General features: G+C 34.3%; 1 protein-coding gene across 5 annotated transcripts in view; it reads right to left on the reverse strand.

The window, feature by feature from the left end:
• Window positions 1–25,931, reverse strand: part of PPFIA2 (PTPRF interacting protein alpha 2) — a gene marked incomplete at both ends in the record, with an annotated part of 310,363 nt that overhangs the window by 79,855 nt on the left and 204,577 nt on the right. For 4 of the 5 annotated variants that reach the window (XM_084305872.1, XM_084305871.1, XM_084305870.1 and 1 more), the window contains one exon: window positions 17,591–17,665. The exons of the other annotated variant lie outside the window; for it this stretch is intronic. In XM_084305872.1, the coding sequence (XP_084161998.1) occupies window positions 17,591–17,665 (75 nt within the window). The remainder of the gene's footprint in view (window positions 1–17,590; window positions 17,666–25,931) is intronic. 5 annotated transcript variants of the gene reach the window in all.

Raw genomic sequence — 25,931 nt, forward strand, 5'->3', positions numbered from 1 at the left:
TTTAGTTACAGGGATAGAAATGCATGTGAATTTTCTTGACATTTTATATATAACTTCTGAAAAGAATTATAATGGTAATCACTCGTGTATCATCAGGATCTTGTATTAACAATACATTGTACTTCTTTCATTCTTTGATGGAGGAAAGACACAGCATGGAATGTACACCTGCAAAATCTTTTCATTAAAAAACAAATTGAACCTTTTGTGAATCTGAGTAAAAGCTAGGTATTATGAAAAGAGAATTTGTCATGGGACATTTAAAACCAAACAAAGGCAATTATGTCATATTTTATGTGCTCCTCAAAGCAGGTTTAGAAAGGATGCCCCTCATTCAATGGGGGTCACCAGAATGCCTGCTGTAAATTGTAAGAACAGAACTTGCATAAAAACTTCAGATATGTCAAAATATTAATTTTAATTGTATTTCTTCTTGAGTAAAAATAAATCTTTTAATAATTCTGTTCAAAAGAGACTTTGAATATTTAATTAGAAAACCACTGGATAGTTTCAAATTTTACTGTAATTTTAATGACTCTGTCAGCTGAGGTGTGACAGATTTAGGTGCAGTACTTTAAGACATTTGTGCCTACATCCTTGCAGTCTGAGTTTATCAGCAGGATACCAGAAGCAGCATAAGTGCATGCCCAGGAGATGCCATTCACAACTTCGCACTTGAACACAGTTTTGTGTGATACAAGACCAGGAATGCTGATATCCAAGGCACAGAAATGCATTCTCCACTATGAGGGCAGGGAATGTTACAGTTTTGTATTGGTAGCTAAAAATGACTGCTTCCACTGTTCTAAGAGATCATATTTGGTTCTAAGCCTCTACTACCTACAGAAGTATCTCTATCACTTTCTTTGCTGTGATACTTAACTCCTTGTAATCTTTAATTCACTTGTCTTCATAACTGCCCTCACAATGGAAGATTAAAATACTAGTGGTCCAGATATCTCAAGAATGATATTTATGTTAGGAACACATTTTCTGTTGAAGACAGAGGGTAAATACTCTTCAAAGTGCAGAGGAAACCTATTCACAGGTTAAAGGGACAAATATTTGAAATTTGTTATCAGATTGCTCCAATCTACAAAGTTATTGTAATTTACAAACCAAAAGCAAAACAAATTATCAAAGTGGTATCTTTCCATCCACTGCTTTCCTGCTTTTTTATCCCTCTCCTATGTAATCACTTGCAGCCTCATGATTGCTGAATAGTAGCAATTATAGTACTGCATAGTGTACACTTACCTGCATTTTTTTTTGCATATATTCACAACACAGGATAAATTACTGTTAGGTTGCAAGACAGACAGCTCATGAAATCACAGGCAAAAACTCTGTATAGGTATATAAGTATTCAAACTGGTAAGAAAAGATTTCAATGGAAATCTCCCTTTATAATACAGTTGCAAGTGATCTGAACAAGCAGTTATATTTTTCCTATAAATCAAAAGTTTACTGAGATTTTTAATCTTTTTCTGGCAAAAAGATTAGCTATTTCTAGTCTATAAACATATTCCAACTGAAAACTTCCATTTTTAATGATGCCTAAGATGTACATGCCTGAAGACCTAACATTCATTCCCTGTGCATTTGTTTATATTGAGTTACCTGGCCTGGCATAAGATAAGAAACCAGGCAGGAAAGGCAAAATCATGACCCAGTCAAAGAGTATTCCCTTAGACACAGAAGTGGTTCTTGTTGTTGGGGAGAGGCCATCACAGCCTTAGCACTGCTAGCTCAGTGGAGAGACTGGAGATCAAAATGGACTAATCTGCTAAAAGAGTTACAAGAGGCACTGGCAGCAATTGCCAGCTGAGGCAGCTGCTGGGAACTGATATTACATGAGGAATGGCTCTGCCATAAGAAAAGGATGGCTGAATGCCCAGGGCAAGCAGTGGGGGCCACAGCAGGTCTACCTCGAGGCCTGCCAGGCAATGCCAGGTCTGTGTTAGGTCTCTGGTATTTCACATCCACTTTCTCTGTGTAAATTTTGGCATAATAAAACATATTTTGCGTGGAAGAAACCAATTCTAAGTTACATCACGTTGTCACTGTTCGCAAGCTCCTGGAGGAAACCTTGCATGTGCCAAGCCACAGAGTCACCCAGCTAAGAGCACAACAGCAGTTGCAACCGCAGGCCTGTACGAAGGCAGCTGGATCACAGGCTTTCACCGTGAGAAGCAGAGGTACCAACCCAGCACCTGCTGTGGTGAAAAGTCATACTTGGAGCACTGCAAAATATTCTCTGAATTAGCAGCTTGATCCATGTTTCAGCAAGACCTGTTTGATTTCAGAACCTACAACTGTGATACAAGGCACCAACTTAGGTTATTTTGGCAGATGTTCAGATCCCTGGCATCTAAGCCTTCACAAGGAATCTTTTTCTTAATACAAACTTCTGAAAAGTCCTTCTGAAAAACACAGGGAGGATGTGTGTGTGACTTAACCACCTTCTCACCATTCACTAGACAACAGCAGCTCAAAGTCTAAGCTTCACCAATTTTTGTCAAATAATGAAAACTTCACCTATATATTAAGGCAAAGAAACAAATTTTATTTTATGTCTCTTCCAACCTAGATGACTCTGTGATTCTGAGATTTACTTTTTTAACAGACAACCAAATGCAGAATCTTGGAGCTGTTGCTCTATAAGATGAAATTAATTAAAACCTTCCAGAATTTTACAGACATTAACAAACACACATTCTGACTTAATAAACCAAACTCATCATAAATCCATAAAGAACCTTTTAAAACAACAGATAAAAATTATTCTTCTTGAAGTTGTCTTTAATGCCAAAATTCTTTAGATTTTCCACTCAGCAGTATAGGTTCTGAGCTTTCCAAACAGTTATATTTAAAAGCACAATTATAAACATTTTTTTTCCACAACAGTTGAAATAACTACAGACTGTGCAGCATTGTAAGCAACATTAGCCACACATTGAGAAAACAAAAGTAAAAAAACAAAAACAAACAAACAAAAAACAACAACAACAACAACAAAACAAAACAAACAAACAAAAACAAAACAAAACAAAACAAACAAACAAACAAACAAAAAAACCACCAAAACTTTCCAGATTGCAGAAATAACTTTTCAAGGTAGGGATTGAAACATTCAGCAATAAGAGCCCCCTTGGGGGCTCAGTATGGGGAAGGAAAAATACAGTGGTTTTTTTTTGTTATTTTTTTAACTTGGCAGGTCGTCCTCTTCCATTCAACTACTTAAATGAATCAGACAAATTTATAAGTTGGGCTTTTGTAGCATTTTGAAAATTCACTTTTAAAATAAGTGTTCATGCCTGACTGACAACCTCAGCTAGGTTTATGTTATGTTTGTCTGGATTCCAGTACATTTTCTTGCTAGTGAGCTTTCCAGAAACTTTACACAATTGAGCCAAAACATATCCTGACACGTCAAGAAAAATACTACTTTATTCAAAGACAAAAAATGGTAGGAGTTATGAATAGTACATATTTCCAATATTTTGGCACTATATCCCTTCATTTTTGAGTTTACTGACCTTCTATTCATACTTGATGTTTAGGTTTCATTACTATGAAGAAATTCTCATTAAGGCGAGAGCAACCTCATGAGGAAATTTTTATAACCTTGTTGATTAGACAGTGGTAGACCTAACAAAAACAGACCTCGTATATTTGTGCATTACGGAGCTTAAAAAAGCAGGAAAGTTAAATAAATAAATCAATCTATATGCTTATACTCCTTAGTGGCCAAGAAGCATTGCCCTATCATTACTAGAAAGCCAGCATGTGCTGGCTAATGCGGCTCAAGAATTTATGTTCAGATTTATATCAATGTTATTCAACCTGATCAGAGGGGCATTGTAAAAGATACTTGGCTTAAAAAGTCAGTCAGGTGGCAAAATGGGGAGGTCATACACTGAGATGTGGCCCTGGGTGAGACTACTAACCATACTTGTGATCTTTCACTGTTGGTGGTTGGTGCTCACGATACCTATTGACAGGTTCTAGGTGTCAATGTTTCATCAACGTGTCTCTGAGGGCACTTTTATTTGTGACCAGGGTACTGTGGTCCAGTGGCAGCTCATGGCTGGCCCATGACCCACTCAGCTGGCCACAGGGCCAGCTCAGAGCTTCCATCCTCTGAGGCCATCAGTGAGCACAGTCTCTTTCTGAACCAAGTGCCTGGACTGGCAGTCATTTTTATGCTTTAAATGTACTAATACACCAATGTTTTGTGCTGGTAATAAGGCTTTATTAGTCTCCTTCATTTCACTCATAATGATGAGTTCTGAACCAAATTAAGTTTTATCGTGCAAATAACTGCTTTGTGCTATTGCGCATGGTCTACAGCATGCACCATTTATTTCTATGATATACTGGTAATGCTTTGTAAACAGAATAGAAGCCATTTAAAGCAATTGTGCAGTTACTATTATGAAAAAAAAATCTGTCAGGATTTTTCACAGAAGATTACTGGGTACATTTCAGTACATTTTCTTCAGAAACTCTTATGAAAGTAAACAAAAAGGTGCTACTTTTAATTTGTCACAAAAATTGTACAGTGAAACATGATACAGTGGATGAACTGTTTTTTACATAGACTAGCACAATGGAAATATAATAACAAATATCAATTACATGGTTGTATCACAGTGCATATTTGACAACTACTGACTAATTTCTCTTTTTTTTTTTTTTTTTTTTAAACCAAGCTCAACAAAATAGTAGCAAAATTATTATGCTTTCATTATTACTCTCACAAAGACACTTGTAATGTACCCAAACCAGGATACAAAATCCCAAGAGACCTTTGGTAGCAGAGGGAATTATTTCCAGCTGGCCAGAACTGAGAACAGATTTGGCAGATCTTCATTGTTTACTACAATATATGTAACATATATTGTATTTATACACACCCTGCATATATGTATATATGCACATATATGTATATATGCACACTCTGTATATATATATACAAACATATATTTGTGCATGGTGTGCATACACATATATATATTTGTACATTCAAACAAATTTTTGCTATCCAAGACATTGAAAAAAACATAATTGAAATAATGTGCATCTAGGGTTTTATGTATTTACTCTTAGTATATAAGCATTTAATTGATAACTACCAATGCTCAAGGTAAAATAAATTAGCTATTTACACTGCAAATCCATTTTCCTCCTCTGATTACATTAATATATTTCTCTGAGTCAAAACAGTCTTCCCAAAATAAAATTTTATATGCTTTCTCTGTATAGTGTAATCTAGAGAGTTTAAGAGTTTAGATTTATTTTAAGTGGACATGTCTGCTATGAAAAACCCACTATTCTATATGTGTAGTCAGTTTCATTAGATTTTCCATATACTGTATCTGTATTAAAATCACCATCTGTGTTACTGATTTTACAGAACATGAAAATACAACAGATAGGGTATGAATAAAAATCCAGAAAATAAATGAACCTTACCCCAAAACTACAATTAAGAGCATCAAAACCCTGATCGGCATTCACAAAGAGAGGAAATCCCAATTTAAACCTTCTAACTCAGTCTGTTGAAATCAAAGTACTGTAGAGTGAATGGAAGTCTAAATTTCAGAAACTTAACCCCAAACACCCATTTAATTTCAGTAAAAATGTTAATATTTGTTTCAGTGACATTCTTACTGATAGCCATTTTCTAATGCAAAGAAATTACATATATATATATATTTGTAACTATACATATATATATGTATATACATATGTAACTATATATATATTTGTGACTATGGATCCATAGATTACACAACTAAAAGTATATAATCTACACCGTCCAGCTGCAATGTTAAGTGAGCTGGATCATTTCTCACAGATTTAACCAAATAAAATAAGTTCTGTACAATGTTCTGTACAAAGTAATTCCACCTATACATTGATAATACCTATAAATATGAATAAAGATTATTAAATATTTTCTAATGCTGACATTCAAGACATCATTCAAGATCCAAAAGAATTGTATCTAATTTTCTCAATCAAAACTGAAATATTTTTTACGTTTTTGACCCTAAGTAAAATTATTTCTAGATTCACTTCTGTTTCAGACATATGATGGGAACAGATTAAAAAAAAAAAAGTTGTTAAAAATCTAATGATATGTGTACTTTTTGAGATAAACGTTTACCAAGATACATCTATTCCTCCCAGCATACTCTCTCTTCCTATTTTTCTCACAAATATTTTAACACTAAGCAATTTTATCAGTTAGCAGACCAGTATAAAAATGTAAATAATTTTCTTGGTATTGTCCATGAAATATAGATTCTGTTAGTCAGACTTGTGGACCTTGCTCTGTCTAATGACAAATGAGAGCCAATATAGACCTCTGAGTGGAAATCATGTATATTCATTCCCTTAATTCATGTTATTGCTCACACAGCTCACAGACATTAGCTTTTACCATCTTGTTAGTTAACTGTGTTATGAATCTGGAGAATACTCAAGTGCACTATTGGGCTGAGGTGATCTAATATGAAAATGCAAATGATATATATTCTGGTTCATGCTAATTAGAATATTGATTAATAAATATGAACGTATTGAAGCTTAAAGTTGATTTTATTTATTGACTGAAGTCATTAACTAAAATCTTTTCTTCAAATGTAGCATGTAAGGCCAATTTATGCATTAAAATTTTCATTATGGAGAGTAATAGGCATAAAACATAATACTGTGATCTCGTTACACTATTTAATACCTGTTTTGAGAGTTAGTGGATGTAGATGTTCTTAACAAATCAAGTAATGTTTAACAAATAAACACAAAATTGCTTAATCGTTACAAAAAGCACATTAACTAAATAATAAAATATTGTTCCAGCAGATCATAAACGAAGCAAAATTGGTATGTTTTGTATTTTCATCAAGATGGATGCACAAGAAGATTGTTAAGGATAAAGAATCAAGATTGATTCTTGCAGTGATATTATCTTGATCCCCTTGAACGTCTCATTTGACAATGTCAAATGACCCTGAAGCTGATGCAGATGAAAAGATAATCAGCTATGTTCTTAAACCTGAATTTATACATCTAGTGCATAGTAAAATGGCATATATTTCAAAGCCTATGAATCCCAAAATAACAGATCAAACAGAAGTGATATATTCTTTTTGATGTCTTATGAAAAGGCAGTGAGCAAATTAAACATTAGGCATTAAAATTTTCAATGATATTCTTTGTAAAAGCAATAGCAAGCCCTATAATGCAAATCAGCTAAGCGTAACTTTAAACATATGCTATGTTCTTTACTTTAACAAGTTACTGTGTTTAAAGTAAGGCATTTGCTAACATAACTTTATGAAACCAAGGTCTATAAGCGTTGTATGCCATTGATTTGTAAGCTACCTAAACAGGCTGCCAAATACATGATTTTGAATTCAATTTGAAATTATCCCAGTGTCAAGTCTCATGCTGTGAACAATCTCTAAGCAAAACATGTACAAGTAACCTTCTGGCTTAATAATCTCCTGGAGCTTCAGGTGTACAAGCAAACTATTGTGAAATATGTTCAGCCACACCTCTAGTTCCTGCCATCCTTGCTTTCTTCCCTTAACTGGTATTTCTTTGTCTGTCTTGCCATGTGCCTCTCTCCTTTTATTCTACTCTGGGTGAGGAATAGGTGGTAAATAAAAAATCCATGGAACCTGTGCTAGAAACTTAGAATTCTCCTATTCTGTAATTATCTGGGATAAAATAGAGAAGATATAAGATCCGTTTATAACTCTGAGACATGTTCTTCAACTTTGGTTGTGTCACATATCGATCTAGTTCGCTGTTTTGCAGACATGTCAGGCATACTCCATGATCCCTATTTACTGTTGAGTGTAATGCATTGTAGAGACCCTCAAAATAATGCCAATAACTGAATTTCACATGAAAATGTAAACTTTTCATACATGCTGATTAACTGCAGAATGGTTGCATTTTGTATTGAGTCCTGAACGGTATGTCCTATTGTCATTTAGACTTGGACCATTATGCAGAGCACTGTCATTCCTTCCCTTCCTGCAATCCCAGTCTATTAAAAACAAAACAAAACAAACAAACAAAAACAACAGGCATGCAGCCGGGTAAGGGCTTGTACTCACAAATTTAACTCCCCAGCATGGAGTTATGACATGGTGGGCCAGCTAGGATTCATGCAGCATACCAGGATTTATGCAGTGTACCATAACTGCCTGATATATGGTGCACCTGGCTAGACACTGCAACAGCCATCAGCTGTCTAAAATCAAGTTATGAAATTTAGTTGTGCTTATCTATCAATACTTATGAAATGGATAATCGTACCCATGAAATCTATTGGATTGCACCCTACTTTTTCTTCTGTAGGAACAGTAAAACCCAATTAAAATAACCTCAGTGCTTTCAGAAGCAAGAATATTCAGAAAGCACCAGATCAGCCTGACTCTTGTGATATTCTCAGAGCTCCTACGATGCTAAAAAGGAGTAAGTGATGATTGCCACATGTATTGCACAGGTCACTGTGCTACCTTTGCTTTATGGGAATGCCCTCCATTCCACAGCAGTACAAGCAATGATGCTGCAAGACTGTTAAACTAAACATGCTGTGGAGCAGGAGGCATGTTTTATTATTGTTTGTACAATGAAATGGAGTACTAGTCCTTTACTGGAGCTCTGTCAAGAATGTGGTAATGCAATAAAAATGAACAGTAAAAATGTGCAATAAAAGCACTCAAATATAAATGCGAAGATGCAATATATGGCTCCTAAATTTATGAATAAATACATAAATAAATAATCTGTAGTCCTCTTGTTTTAATTAAGTTTAGAACAAATTTGATTATGCAAATAAGAAGAGAGTTTCACCCCAAATGCAAAAGTCTGAAAACTTAGGCAACAGGTATAAAAATGAGAATGTAACTTCTAAAAAAAATGTAGAATGAATACTTTCACTGATTCCCTAGTTCCTTTTCTCAAATTATTTAGACCAAAGTGTTGAAAGAAAAAAAAAAAAAAGGATGTAAAAGAATCACATTTCATCATCACTTGCTTTACAGTAATCAGTATTGAAGGTGACAGGAAAGATCTTTAAGGACTTATATAATGAACTGTTATTTAAAAGTTTGTGATGCTCTTCTAATGTGAAGTAACAGGTAGGAAAACACTTTAAGGTCTAGAGTGGGAACTGTCTGATGAGTGAAGACATATGGAAGAGTTTATGTATTAAGGACTGAAACAGTCCTTATCATGGAAAATTTTTTGGTCAGTGTGAGGTAGTAAAAGCAACGCTGAGCCTCCCTCTGCTCCAGAGAAAGGGAATAAGGAGAAATGGGAGATCCAGCAGGTGGAAGTTGTAGCCTGAGCAATGAAGTAGGAAGAGGATCTCCACAAATTCTTGCAGGAAAAAGTCCTGTTATTGTTCTACAGTAATGAATTTATTGCATGCATTTGTTTCCCTGACTATGCACAGTACCCAGACAATGGACCAAACAGAAGATTACATTTCTACATTAGAGTAAGGCTAGCTAACTTGTTTTTAGAATGAATTAGAACACCCTAGAAACACTTAAAATACACACATAAGGAACTACATATATATATATGTATAACCAATATATATATAGGATTAGGTTTATGCTCATTTTGATGAAAATGCTAATCTTCAAGGAGTTTGGAGAAAAGATTTGGAGGAAACTGGGATTTTGTGCTCTTCAGTAATCATTTATTCAGAGATAAAACCAAAGCACTAAACCATCAGTGTCTCTAGTCATGGGGGACCAAGGTTTCATTAAGTCAAATATTTCTGTCAGATTAAAAAAGGAGATATGAAGAGACTTGCAAAATAGATTTCAAACATCTAGCTTTCTGCTCTTTTAATGTATATTTAAACAATTGCTTCACAGCTGCACAGCAGGTTTGAGGGAACAGTAAAGAAAGAGGAATTAGCAAATCACAGTTCTCCATAGTTTTTTGTCATGTTCCGTTAAGCATTATCTTACAAAAATTTTATTATTTTCTTCAGAAAGTACAATTTACAGCTTATAACAACTTCAAAATAATGTGTATATGCTTATTGATACTGACAGGAATCTCATAGCAGAAAAACGAGAGGTGCAACAGATCTCAGGCTGTTTTGTGGGTGATAACAGTGAAACTGAACTCTGTTCTTTGGTGGTTAACCTTTGACACTGGGATTCAGTCTAGTCACCATTCTTCATATAACAAAACCTATTACAAAATTTCACAGGTACATAAAATGTTATCTGTGAACCAAGATCTTTAAAACATCAATATTGCAGTGGGGATGCTTATAATTTCTGTTGAAGAATCTGACTCCTTCATTAACAGCAATATCATCCCGAAGTAGATTAATCCATTCATATGAAAAGAGAACACTTCATGCTCTCTTTTCTGCTAATCAGTCTTTCCTACAAAGTTGTTTCTTCTGAAGAATACATAGAAGGCAGTTAAATTAGATGAAAAATCCATGCATAATTTGAATACTGACATTAGTATTTTAGAATTTGCTACAGGTCATTACACACTAAACAGAGGTGTAAGGGAATAAAACATTCCATGATCTTTGTTGAAAATGCCCTAAGACATTTGGACAGCTACACAATCCTGCTCTCCAAAATAATTTCAGAAAAGACTGAAGTTACTCAAGTTATATTTAACATATTTTGCTGGGTTGTCAACAGTAGGCAGTGGCCTACACATAAATGGGTCTAAAATATGCACAAAATCATTATCTGCTGTCACTGTAGAAAATCTTTCCATTTTGTACTCAGAAAGTATTATTTATGTAATACTAAAAAGCAATTTTTGCATGTGCAATAGTGATGTTTGTCTCAAACATGTCCATAGAAATTAACGCTCTTAAGTGACTATCTGGAAAATGCATTGGAGCTTAGACCTATGCTGCTCAGACTTTAGTGAAAAATGCTTATGATGATGGAAATGCAGAGATCAGACTTGCTGCCCTCAATATTCACAAAGAATTTGTATTTTTTTTTTCCTCTGATACCTTAGATTAGAATTAGTTGAGGACATAAAACAGAATACCTATAGCAACTTAACTGATTATTTCTTGCGCCTTTTTTTTTTTTTCCCATCTCATAAAAAAATAAGGCAGTGAAGGATATAATTTTCAGCCTCTTTACCTGCCATGCCACACATCCTAGTTGTATAGACACCTAAATTAATACTGTGGGACATGGTATATAAGAAGCAGCCAAAAATGCATTGTTTTGCTTCATTACTGCATTTAAAACAAGGGCAACAATAACTTTTTGCAGAGTTAACATTTACAGTTAAAGGTAAAATGAAAAGCAATTACATACAGGACATAAAGACTACATTTCAAAACAAAATATTTTTATTATGTGCATCTTTGCAGGAAAGGTATAATTTGGCACAGTAACACAGAGATTTAAAAATATGATTCAGACTACAAAAATGTTTATCCAGAGTTAGACCTGTGTAAAGGTATAGCTTTAAATAATAATAATGATAATAATATAGAATAATATTAGCACATAGGAGAGCACTTACAAAGCAATAATTTTCACTTTTACTGTTTTAAGAAAATGTGGTGAAATCTATATGAAGTTTATTCAGATTTTTCACCATGAAACATACCTTAACTCACCAAAAATAGATACAAACCATCAAGCCTAAGCTTTTTTTTTTTTTTTTTTTTTTTTTTTTTTTTTTTCCCTCCCAGGAAAAAACTCACCAAATTTCACCCTATTTCATCCAGAGATTTTAAATCCATCAATTTCTGAATTTTTGGATTGATGAAATGTTGGGTGTATTAGATATTCAAGAAATGCAAATATTCTTTTTCTCAGCAAAGTATACTTTTAATAACATTTCTATTCCAAAAATCTCTTTGTATTCCCATACAAAGGCTAAGGCCACCAAAAAACTGTACCACAAAGTACCTCAGGCTAATAGGAGCTGAAACTCTCTAACAGCTAGGGTTTAAAAACATGGTTTCACATGTAGCTCTTGGTAAAAAGAACACACCATAGTTAGCTGAATTTATATATATATATATATATATATAAATATTTATGTGTATTATATATATAATACTAAAGAACATTTCAGTAGCATAAATGACATAACAATAACATCTGCAGCATTCCTCAATGTCAGAGTCAAAACTGTCCATAACTCTTGAATGTATCTGCATTTTGTACTTGTTTCTTGACTTGTACTACATAGCAAAAGTTAGTCAATTAACGTGCTATTTGTAAGTTCTTTTATGAATAAGTGACTGTATTTTCTGGTGCTTCTAGTATAGAATATAAACATTCATAAATCACAGATCACCCTTTCTCTTCAGTGATAAATAATTTATGGATGCTTTCATGTATGCTATAGAAAAACAAAACAAAACAAAACAAAAAAAACAAAAAGCAAACAACATTAGGGTACCATGATGAATAGACTAATGCTCTGTCAGTTAGGAAGAAACACACAGCATAAGTAAAAGAATGTATGCAGTTATAGTATCATGGGCCAAATCTCCTGCAATCTCTCTGATAGCTCCCGGAGTTAAATTTATCCTCAAATTGTTGAGTAAAATTCTGTAGAAGCAAGAGGAAATTGTAACAATGAGATTTTAAAAGGCAGCCTGAGTGTTTTAAATATAATCTGTGTGTCAATTGACAGAAGCAATATCATCTTTGGCATTTTCAAGCAGCACTAGCATTTTCAACAAATGCTGAAGAAAAGCGTATGGTGGAAGAGTGATACAGAACCTCAAATCAGCAATTTCTCTAATTTCATATTCTACACAGTGCCAGTGTTTTCTGAGTTCCAAAAGTATATCCTTGAGATAATAAATGTAATAAATGCTGTATTTTCCATGGTACATTTTCTACTAATGAGGAAAAATGAAAAAGAACAAACACAGAGAAACCACCAAACCACCAAGAAAAACAAACGAGTTTTGGAAAGCCACTTATCACACAAATCTTAACAGCACAGAAAGATTACACAAGGGCTGTATAAATGTTTGAGGAGGGCAGGAGAAAATTTGTATGCAAAGTGCTGTACTTTAAAAATGTGACTTAGTCCCACTATACTATAAACCATGTATAAAACTTAATTATACATGCAAGCTTTGGGAAAAAAAGCTTTAAAGGTTATTTTTTGGGGAAAACTGTTGAGAGGTCTGGGAAACAGTGAAATCTCTTAATGGGAATCAAAACTGTTGTCATTTACAACTTTACATTGGAGCAGAAATGGATTTAAAAGCATCAGTATGGGCCATGCTATCACCTGTCTATATTCTGTCTACTCTCTGTGTCCTTTGGAAGCCACTAGAGCTTGAGTTACTGATGATATATAGGGCTAATAAAATATCTCAATGTGTATGCACATGCTGTAGTTTAGCATAGTTTTAAAAAAGACTCATGCTCATAACACAAATTAGAGGATCTCAAAAGCTGTGGAATAAAAGTGGTTATCTTGTCAGTAATTTAAATACTAAAGTTAATTTCCATGAAGATCATAAATGACAAAACCATGAAGGAAAAATCACATCCCACATCCCTTGTAAATGAGATTCATTCTTCTCAGATTAGCATGTAAAGAGGAATATGGTTCACAGAACCTTGTTGGAATTTGCAAATGTTTGTATGCTAACTAAGAAACATCACATCTGCCTTCAAAATGTTCATAAACAGACACTATTGTTCTATTGAGTTTTGGTATTGGCTGTACCACTTGCAGCTTGTATAATTGCTAGCTGCAAATTATAACCTTCAGCCACAACTATTTGGAGAGACTGTGCGTTATGGGGAACTGGATAAAATACTGCATCATTTTAAAAGCATCTGAGGTAAGCAAATAAAATTACTGTAAAACTGAGTTACAACTAAAATTGTTTGGTAAATCCTTCTGAAAATCATTAACAGTATCTGCTATTCATGTTAGCTACAACAGACACAATGAATAGGATAACATCTTCCAGTTGTGAATAGATAATGGCTTCTAATGTAAGGATAAATGATATAAAAATTATAATTTCTTGTATATCACATGATAATTGCTGAAAAAAAAAAAAAAAGCAAATATTGTAAGTACAATGGAATGAATTACTGTAGAGTTATCTTACCACAGTCTGCATGAAAACTCTCCAACAGCAACCCAGATTGCCTTTGTATTTAAGGGCCCTTCTACATTCACAAATTAATTGCAGCAAGGTAAAATATATAGTCAAACAACTTTTTTTTTTTTTTTCCCTCCCTATGTAAAACATATACTTAAATTATTTTAAATCTAGTGTTTAAGGATAATAGAGGTCCGTTTTATATCTCTCCCATATTTAAACTCCACTGCCTGATTTCAGTGAGCTTCCACTGTTTGTCTAAGACACACAAATTTAGCTGCGTATGCCTTAAGTGTCTGCATCTGAGCTTGTTATGAGTTAGTTGCCTAACACAGGCACACAGTTTCATTGTAGTGGAGAGGGATTTTCCTTCCCCACCTCTGACTCCAGACAGATGCAGCTCTCCTGCCCATTTTGTGTCTCATGGGGCAGCCCTGGCAGATAGTTTATCTGGCAGATCAGATTTCCTAGAGCAACACGGGCTATGGTCAAATTTTTGACATCCAGTTCACGTGTAGATACCCAAGTTAAAGAGTCCTAATTCTGAGCTGAATCCTGTGCTGTGTAAAATACTGAATAGTTTACTTGTAAATACATTTTAAAGAGATTACGATGTACAGCTTAACTATCCTGTACACCATCTTGATACAATTTAAAACCAAGATTTCATATACAGTAAGATAGTTAAACTAACTGAATTGTGTAACTCTTCCTCTACAACAAATATAAGGGCTCCCTTGATGACTTGATGAAATCATTATACTTTAATTTGTAGAGAGAATTGACTGCTTACAATATCACAAATTGCTAACATTTTAAAAATATGACATGCAATCAAAATAATTTCTGCATAGCATTTATCTGATAAGAAGATAAACTTATATTCACTCTTTAACAGAAACTATGGTCTTCACAGAATCAAGCCAGCAATGAACTGGTTGGTGTACATTCTTGCTTTTGAAAAGTTCAACCAAACCAACAACAGTGACTTATGCCATATCAATAGTAAGTATTGGAACTGTAGACCAAGGTCCTTCTCTATTACCATTATGTGATTACATATAAACGTTACCTTCACAGGGTAAGTTCAGCCCATGTGTCCAACTGTCCATCTCAATTGTCCTTGCAATTTCAAGTCACTGAGTATAACAATTCCCTTTCAATATGAAGTGTTTTTTAAAATGGTTTTAGTAACTACAGCTGAAATCAGTTTTGCCAGAGTTCCAGATGTTTTCACACCCTTTGGTATGCATGTAATAAGCTAAAAAGATTGTTAAATGAGAGATTATTTACTATCTGCAGATGAAAAGCTACAGTCTCTCTCTCTGTCCCCCTCCTGCCCCCTTTTATGTAACGCTATTCCAATACAAGTACTCATCTTATATTGACTTGTATATGAAATGTCTGCTGTTTCTCATTGTTGCCATGCATCAGAGCCACAGTCACAAGCTAAGCATTTCAGAGAAAGGTGCTACCTTAACAGATAGATTTCTACTATTTTTTATCCTTGAATCTGATTTTCATTGTATACTTAATCATATCCTCATCTAATCAGGGGGCAAATTTACTGTCATCATTTTATGTTTGGATATAGTTCTGAATATGTAGTACACTCTTACAATCAGTACAAGAAAATGGATGTGAAAGTAAATATGTATTCTCATGGGAGAACAGACACTGAATGACAGGAATATGGAAATTACTGAAAAGCATATGTTCAATTCCCTTGGAAACTTGGCCCATTTATTTTCATATGTAGTATGATAAATTTTTAAAGCTCTTTATTGTCTGTGCATTCACTATGGAACCTAGTATAAAAACAGACTTACACATTGTGATTGTCTAATTAATTTTGGCTCATTTAAATAACTAATTTTTTGAAGTGGAAACTGGGATACCAGTATTCTGATTGTGTCATGTCATGCTTTGCTGATTAAATGTCTTTCTAAATGCTTTTAGTATCATGCATACACAAAGACTTTATTTCTATATTATTTCTATGGATTTGGGGAAAGAAAGGCTATGAAAATACTATTTCAAACTCATTTCATTGTACACGTTTAACTAATTTTCTTTCAATCTCCAAATAATAAGGCAATGCTCTAGAGACCTGGTCCCGTGCCCAGTGAAGTGAACTTGGATTTACTTGGGTCATGAATGGAAGGGATCTGATGAATGGGATGCATCTGAATTGGCTTGACTGTCCAAAAGGACTGTTTCCTATTTAACAAGCGCTAGTACAAATAACACATTAGTTGCGTATATGTAAGTCATATGAACCCAAGTATTCTGAACTTTCTGAAATGCAACAGCAAAAGAGGGATTTTATTTTACAGATAAAGTAACTGCACTTTATCTGTTCAAAGAAAAGGGTGATTCATAATATCTGGCTCATAGCTTATAAAAAAGAAACACTAATAAATTGCAGATCCTGTTTCTAAGAAATTACTTTAAGAAAGTAACTTTTCCTAGTTTAATATAGGGGAGTTAAAAAACAAACAAACAAACAAAAAGACACAGAACAAAATCTGCTTGAGTACTATCTATTTTATGTTATATTATGTCATATACATTATTCTGAATTGAATGGTATTCTATTTTCCTTGAATAATTTGGTAGTAGTTTAACTTTGCCTGTAGTTGTTTTCAGTTTCTGTCTTAAGGCTGAGTAAAAGGACACCAGTAAATGGACATAACCCAAAATAGCTTTCATCCAATTCTCTTGTTTGTCTAACTTACATTAAACACTGTGAAAGGCACCTGTCAGGTGGAGATTCAGAATATGATGGGGATAGCAAAGTGACTAGCCAACTCCATTATGTATATTGTCAGACCTTAGCATTGTCTCTTTAGGGTTTAGAATTCCTTTCTATATATGTGTGTGCTTGCATGTATAATGCAATTAAGTGTTGTTGTTCACCCTTTCAAACAAAAGATTATGGTAACAATCTGCAAGTTAACTTACAGGTGAAAAATCTCTTGTCTAAATTCACAGAAGTAATATGGCACCACAGTTCACTGTGAAATACTGCACTTAAAAGGGCAGACAAACCTAAATTTTGACATCAACCATAAAGTTATTTCATCATGTGTACATATATGTGTTTTACTTAATTTTATAGTATAATAGAAATTCAATTTCTTATAGTATCTGACAGATTAGTTGTTTCACTCTTTTTTCATGTCGAATAAAAAATTTGAGAGCCTGTCACTAGTTCCTGAGTTGTGGTTTGCTCACAACAGAAGAACAGAATAAATTAGGGAACAAAAGGTTGTATTAATCTGATAAGCACCTTAAACAAGCCTTGCTGAGTAGTTTATTCAGAATGTAATTTATCTTTTTTTTTTTTTTTTTTTTTTTTCCTGAGAGGCTTAAGAAATGAGACTGGAATACACAGGACAGAATATTACAGAAATAGAACCTCAAAAGGGGAGAAAGTGTTTATGTTACCTCCTGGTTAGCAGCAGCTAGTTCTTCTTCCAGTGCAGAGACTCTTTCTAAAGAAACCCTCAGTCGCTCCCTTACCTAGAAGAAAAATCAAAATATGTGCAGTAACGTAATCTCTATCAGTCTTTAAAGTTAATATAATCTGCCATATGCACTACAGTATGCCCTGCTAGTCTGTAGGTATGTGTGTTGCATCCTTTCATAAGACATACTCTGTAGTAAAATGTTGAAACTTAACTATAGAAAGACTAACCCACAAAACTAGGTGTCAAACTTTAAATACCGTACTGCTGTTCCACAGTTTGCCTATAATCTGACGGAATACACAGCAATTGCAAATATTCTAAGACCATATTATGCATAAAAATAAAATGTTATTCACAAGCATCTTTTACAAAGAGTAAGGAAAAAAACTTTGGCAAATGTGTTAAGCCCTCTCCACGGTAGATAATCTGCTCATATTAATTGAATGCAATGAATTCATTGAAAAATAACTTGCAGCATTGCCTTCAGACGCACACATTAAAGATTATTCATATCATTTTGCAGTTTGTTTGGGTTTAAAAAAAAATCATAAGCAAGTTACACTTTCAAAAGCAGAAGTGTGTGTTGTGCTTCTACAAGCTTCAGAGATGTTCCTGTTGTATGTCTATGATTCACACCATTAATAATAATAACTAACAGCAGCAACAACAATAATAATTCGATACCTCTGAAGACATTACTGTTGTTTGAGCACCCTGGCTCAGCATCAGCTCATGTAACCACACATAACCTAAGCTAGCAGTGTGGGCACCAGGCTCCCAATATGATCAAAAGGCAGAGCTGACCTAAAGTGAGCTTCAGTGCTGTGTGTTGGTGACTTTCCCTCTTCTGTCTGGGATCTTATGGCAACTCTTCTCCTAAATTGCACAACTTCATTAGGCACCTCACCTTAAATGACTTGCCAAAATATAGCATATATTCAGCATATATTTCAACTCCCATTCCCACTGCACTGTGTTAGTTCCAGTTTATGATCTAAGGACATTTAAGACTGTTAGTGGTGTTTGTAGAGAAAGCTAATATGTTCTATTAGATCAGTAGACTCAGCTGCAAAACAAAGCAAAACAAAAATTAATCATTCGGGTACAATGAAACACTGTACATTTTCATGTATGTACAATTGTTTCCAGGCCCTTGACCCCTGAAAAAAAACTTTCATAATTTTTCCTGTGATAACTTCTAGTCTAATAAATGCCATTTTCTTTCTTTGCATGCTTTATTTTCCTTTACTACTGATAGTGAAAGCCAAATATTGCTAGAAGACTCACTAAATCACAAGAAAAGTTTACATTTCAGTAGATGAAAAGTATTTTTTATAATACTTTTATAAAAAATATAAATATTTTTTATAATACTTTTTAGAAGTATTTGTTAGCAAACCTGCAACATAGAATGTACAGTATTTTTGTTAAATCTCAATTTTAAAACTATTAAAATCTCATCAAATACACATTCAGGAAACAAACACAAAAAATAAAACTATTCAGCCTTTCTGACAAATGCAAAAATAGTTGCTTATGCAGTACTTTGAGGTTTTTGGTTTTCCTTACAAACTTCAACTTTATTTATGCAAAATTATGTAGACAAATAAATTATATGAAAACTCTCAGGTAACTATAGTTTTATTATATACTAAACTAGGCTGTTAGCCTTAAGACTATAGAAGACATGACTGACAGATGCTCAAAGAAACAAAAGAAAAGTGAGCTGAAGAGGCTTAAGATATAAGAATATTAAGATGCCCCCAAGATTAAAAAGAACTCTATTCCTTTAGCGCTATCAGAAAAAGAAAAAAAAAGTAAGTTTTTTAATGATCTTCAAGATACATGTTGTAGCTTAAATGGGCATTTCATGTAGAGTTTGAATATGTAATCAACAGCTGAGCTGCAGTAACTGACTGTGTCTGTTATTCAACTAACCAAATGAAGTTTAAGTCATCCTGAAGTGGCAGTTCAGGATGCCTTTCATCTGTGAGGCAGATGAATTTCTTCATAATTTCCATGCAATTATATCTTTCATAGAAATACTTCACACCAAAACCATAACGCATTCTGACTATAGTTGAAAATCTGTTATTGTTTAAATAGCTGAAAAAGTGTTCTTGCTTCATTGTTTTACTTTAAATTTTGCTTGCTTGTTTATTTTTTTTAAATTAAAAAATTAAATTAAATATTAAATTAAAATTTTTTAAAATTAAATTTTAAATTAAATTTTTAATTCTTATCTCTGCTCAAAAACCAGAATTATTTCTACAGTTCTCCCACCTTCCAAGAGCAGCTTGATGACCTGTTTCCCTAACCAGATGGAAAAACGGTCAAGGCAGTAAGGCAGTATGACTCCACCACCTGGAACTAATATAGAATCAGAGAATGGCTTGGGTTAGAAGGGACCTTTAAAGACCACCTAGTTCCAACCCCCCTGCTAAGGGCAAGGATACCTCCCACTAGATCAGGTTGATCAAAGCCTCATTTAACCTGGTCTTGAACACTTCCAGGGATAGGGCATCCACAGCTTCTCTGGGCAAACTATTCCAGTGCCTCACCACCCACATGGTAAAGAGTTTCTTCTGTATATCTAATGTTAAGCCTACCCTCTTTTAGCTTAAACCCATTACCCCTTGTCCTATCAGCACACTCATTGACAAAGAGTCCTTCCATCTTTCCTTTACTGGAAGGCTGCTATAAGGTTTTCCTGGAGCCCTCTTTTTTGTTGCAACAGGGGAGGTTTAGGTTGGATATTAGGAAACATTTTTTCACTGGACGGGTTGTGAGGCATTAGACCAGGCTGCCTAGGAAAGCAGTTGAGTCACTATCCCTGAAGGTGACCTGTAGATGTGACACTTAGGGATATGGTTTAGTAGTAGACTTGGCAGTGCTAGGTTAACGGTTGGACTTGATGATCTTAGAGGTCTTTTCCAGCCTAAATGATTCTATGATGCTATGATTCTCAAGGCTCAGCAACCCCATCTCTCTCAGCCTGTCTTCATAGAGGAGATGCTCCAGCCCTCTGATGATCTTCCTCTCTCTCTTTTCCTCCCATGCTCTCTATCTTCCCAGAGTTTCCCCCAATTCCTCAGCAGATCCTAAAACCTCTTTCTGTATCCTTCTTCTCTTCCCAGAACCATTTCTGTCTTTCACTAGCTCTACACAAATGTATATGTAGTCTGTGTCCTACCAGTGAGGGGTGTAGTCCTGTCTCGAGAAGTCTGATTTGAACCTCTTTGAAAACAGTGGGAGCTGGTAGAATATAATTTCTTAATGGAAATCTCAGCCCACATGTAAAAAATACATAGAGAAATGAGTCTTCTTTCTGGCTTCAGTCCTCTTGGCTGTAAGTGCTGCTGAGGGACAAAATGATTGAGGAAAATTTCACAAGATGGTAATTGCTACTAGCTGAAATTAAATGCAATGAGTTAGCAATTTAATTTTTCCTAAAGTTTCCTGAAACTGTATATATTCAAGCCCAAGTGAGCTGATTTATAAATTCTCATTTATAGATAAGAATGCATGATTTTAAAAGTCTAACACTTGCATTCTTTTAGAGTATTGTTAGAATTTGCAAACCAACTCGGCCACATCACTGAGGAGGTCAGAGTGCCATAACAAGCTGGAATCACACAAAAACCTTTTTATTTACACTGTGGCTCTGTAGAACTGAATCATAGCGGGGTTTTATACAGACATTTTACAGCCTGAAAAACAACTCTACCTGGAAATAATAGGCAGCTGTTTTAAAGACAAAGTAGGAGACACATTTTTTACATAACAATTCAGAAAAAAAACAGGTAGAGAATTAATGTCATTATTTTGAATATCAACCTATTATGTTCAAATCCAAGCTTTGCTTTCTTGTCCTTTTGTCAGTAACAACATGGAACAGTATCAGCGTGAAACAGAGCTACAGATGGAAATTGCCTTGTCTTGTATTGCCTTGCCTTCCTTTCCCTTCATATTCCTCCTTTGCATGTACACAGTTAATGTGCTGTCTTTTTTATAATGGCCTAACCAAAATTGCAGTCTGATGGCTTTTATTTTTTCTCTGATTATAAGATTTTATAAAGGATATGAAAGCAAATTCTGTCTTGGCACAGAAGTCTTCTTTTTTCTTTTCATCTGAGCAATGAACAACTAATTTAGACTCACATTTGCCATGGTGACATTGGAAATGTTGCAACTAATTTTTTGTGTTCAACCACATACTTAGCAGTTATTAAAGCCAATCTTCCATTATGCCAGTGAAAAAGAAAAAAAAAAGAGAAAGAAAGAAAGAAAATAATAATAATAAAAGCTGTATCAGTGTTCTGATTTGAAGGAGAAATCTGCTCTACTTTACTGCCCAGAAATTGTTACTTTATTTCTTAATTCAAATTTACTTCTTAGTCTTCAACTGATTTCACTTGGAGAACACAAAAGCTGAATAAAGATTTAAGGTTTGGTCATTCACATTCCAGAAAAGAGCACAGGTTGCAAAGGTCATACCAATGTATTCAATACACATATATTGTGAAAAATACTTTGAGTAGTATTTACCAGTTTGTGATTGTGTTAGTGTTTTCTTGAACTTTTTAAGTTCATATATAATAAACTTTGAACCTAAATAAGGGACATCAGCAAAAGTCTCTGAAAGCCATATAAATATGTATTACACCGATTTTTGTATTGGATTACCTCTTCAAATTTGTGTTAAAGAAAACAAACAGAACCATCCCAATTTGTCATAGATGCATTAAAATCTGTTTTTCTGGGTCACTTGCTTCTGAGAGGCAAAGGAGTGGGAATGACTGCAAAGTATGTTTATCTGATACTTTTTTTGGATGAATTAATAGAATTTGACATCGTTTTATCTGTAGCTTAAAAACAGTAATTGAGTAAATGTTGTTCATATAAGTAAGCATTACTGTGCTTGAGTTTATCACTTCAAAAATAATGTATTACCTAAATTTCATACAAAATGTATTCCTATTTTCTTGGGAACTAGCTAAGGTTTTACTAAACGGGACTTCACAAAGTAAGACTAATCAGATGTCATCTGATCTATTGGAAAACAGTACAATATGCACTCTTAAAGGCCAGATTCCCATTATGGTGCCACAAATAGAAAAGAAAAGGCTTGCTCTCTCTTTGTCACTGGGTGAACCCAATGTGGGCTCAGATGACCGGGTACTCCACTGGCTTTTAAATTCAGCCATGTTATCTTGAAATCTAACATAGTCAAGGTTATGTTAGCACCACTGTCGGTGCAAAATATCACCCATCTTTCTCTGTCTCCTAGCAACTGCTTCCCACTTTTTTCCTAGCTGTCAAATTCTTTCTTCTTTCTCTCCAGATCTGCAGCCCACAAAGAGCTTTTAAAAACACTTGCCCATGCTAGAATTGAATCACTTTTGTTCATGAACACTCTAGTGAATAAAAGCTCTCTTAGCTACTTGCTAATGAATAAAAAGATAGTGGTAATGTTGACGTGAATAGGTTGTTTTTGTTTTCAACAGTAGACAGGTATACTTTTCTGCCATGAATTAATCTTAAGAGAACTAGTGGTTTTTTTTTTTGAATCTTAGCTAAGACAGTAAGATCTGGTAGTTTCGTTTCTCTGTGAAGATCAATTGGACATTTTGTCTTAACAAATCAAATAAAAATGAGCTTGAAGAAGAAGTTCCTTATGTTTCTTCTTTCCAAATGTACATTTTAAAAGTTGAACCAAAACTCTAAATCAAAATAGAAAAAAAATATGCAGAAAACAAAATGTTCAGACAGATATTAGGAGGAAACTAAGCTATATAACAGTATGAATAAATAACATTTTTTTCTAGTTTTTGTTCTTCCTGAACTACATATAAGTAATATGTACTTCCTGACCTACTCAAGTACAATGACTAGTCTAACCATGAAGTTAATGTAAGCTTGTATTTTCTATTCCATACTAATGATGTCTAGCAAATCTCTTCTTCATCTGCTGTGTTATAAACTGTTCCATATATGCATGTATACCCCATAGTGTTGTTTTACATTATTTATATATTTTTGTTGCATGAAACAAAGAAAGATATCATCTACTTAACAGCAGTAAGAGAAGCCTTTGAGACCTGAAGCATTTAAGCAGGTCAACGGTGATTAACTGAACTGGTATATCTATACAGATCATCTTCCCTTTGAATACTGCTGTAAATTTCAAGTGACTTATGCAGTGGAAAAGCCTATTAAAAATGTGATGCTAGAATTTCACACTGGTCCCTGTCCTAACCAGTCCTAACCTCTGTTTAAAACTTGTCCTTTTTATTTTTTTTATCAATACCCGTTGTTTGCAGCATATAAACTAACTTTATACTTAGAAAAAAAAAACACAATCACTGAACATAATGTTACTGTAAAAAAAAAAAGTCTAGATTCCTTTGGAATGAAAAATTATATAAAATATGTCATTAAATAGACCAGCTACACTGTGACCCTTTCCATGTCTTTTTGCTGACAGGATGTGTGACAACTCTAAATATGAAGAAAATCTAGAATTGGTAGCAAAACTGCCTATGTTAGTTTTCAGTCTAAGAAATTTAGTATAATTAGACATATAAAGATGCTTGAAAATAACATACAGTTTCTGTCAAATTAAATTCCTATAGAGAAATACATTTAGTGTAGTATGAATTTCATTTGCTGTGACAATTCACTTGGCCAAGAAGACACAATGAATTTTTTGAGATACATATAACACAGTAAATAGACTGTAAAAAATATAAAACAGTAAATAGTCAAAACTAAAGGAATGTTATCATTATCTCCATGCCCTAAAATGAAAATTTGCACAAAGTGAACTACAACTATGACTTTGGCATTGGATAATAGGGTAAGAATAACAGCATACTCTTACTGCCTTCTGCTCTCCAGGATTTATCTATCGGGCTTAACCAAACAGGACTGGCTCTCTGCTATTGGGAAGTTCATGAAAAGCCTTCATTCGATAGGGAATGAAGAGATGCTGAAGGAGCTGACGGTGAAATAACTGTTAAAGATACTCATGCTCTCTCTGAGTAATGCTATCATGGCCATGGTTGCTCTTTACTGGTCTGTCTTTTGGATTAAAGCTAAAGATAAAGCCTAGACTTCCTGTAATATCGAGAGAACCAATAAGCATTCTGAGATAAGTTCAATTCCTGGTTCTCCTTAAACAGGCCTCCCTGGAAAGATGAATCCTAAATTGATATGTTTTATTTTCCATCTTAGAGTCTGTTTTATATTTTTCATTGCGTTTTATTATAGTAATGATTGTGTTTTTATAGTTGTACTGTGTACATAGCAATCCTTGCACCACTAGTCGAGTTTTGTGACAAAGCTTGTTACAACACCTCAAGATGTTTTTGTGTAGGAAGTGAAGATAAAACAGCAAATTTGTGTTTAGGAAGAATGTAAACACCTTCTGAATTTTTTTTGTAAAGATTTACTGAAAATATCTTACTATGCTTTTTCAAGGTTGTGATGGTTAAGTTATTGGTTTTCAATGCAATTCTGTCAGTTTTCTTTACCCTTTATCCTTAACCTACTTCCTTTTTGGGTACATTTTCTGATGAGGCAGTTTTTATTTCCCGTGACATCAATATATTCTGTATTTTTTTTCCCCTCACTATTTATTAGTAAGGTCTGCCAACTGACCTCCCTAAGCACAGCAACAAATCTGTGGGAGCAAAGCATAACCCACAATACAAGAAGACAGGACACTTTAGTGAATCGGGCATACTTGAGTCAAAGGGGCTAGACTGGCTGCATGCAAAGGTGCTGACAGACTTGATTAATTCATTGTCATAATGAGGCTTTTAATATCTTTGAAAGTCATGGCAGTTAGAGAAGGTTCCCAGTGGGTGGAAAAAGAACAAATCATGTCCATCACCACAAAAGGAAACAACTATCCTGGGAAGATCCTGGAAAACACAAACTGATCAGTGTTGTGATATTTATGGAACAAATAATCCTAGAAGCCATTTCCAGGCACATAAAAGATGAGACAGTGGTTGGGAAGAGCCAGCATGACTTTGTAAAAGAGAAATGTCACCTGGCCAGCCTTACTACTTTTTGTGTGATGAGATGCCTGGCTCCATGGATAAGGGGAGAACAGTGAATGTTTTAAGACTTTTTGCAAGATCTTCAATTTACCCCACTAGAGAAAAAGCTGAGATATGAATTGTATAAGTGAGTTATACAGTAGATGGAAAATTGGCAGGACTGCAAGGCTCAGAAATTGGTGATCAATGACAAAGTCCAACTGTCATCCAATTACTATGGATGGAAGAATCTCAAGAAACGTAACAGGT

This window comes from Netta rufina (genome assembly GCF_964035555.1).
Source record: "Netta rufina genome assembly, chromosome: 1".
Classification (NCBI taxonomy): Eukaryota; Metazoa; Chordata; class Aves; order Anseriformes; family Anatidae; genus Netta; species Netta rufina.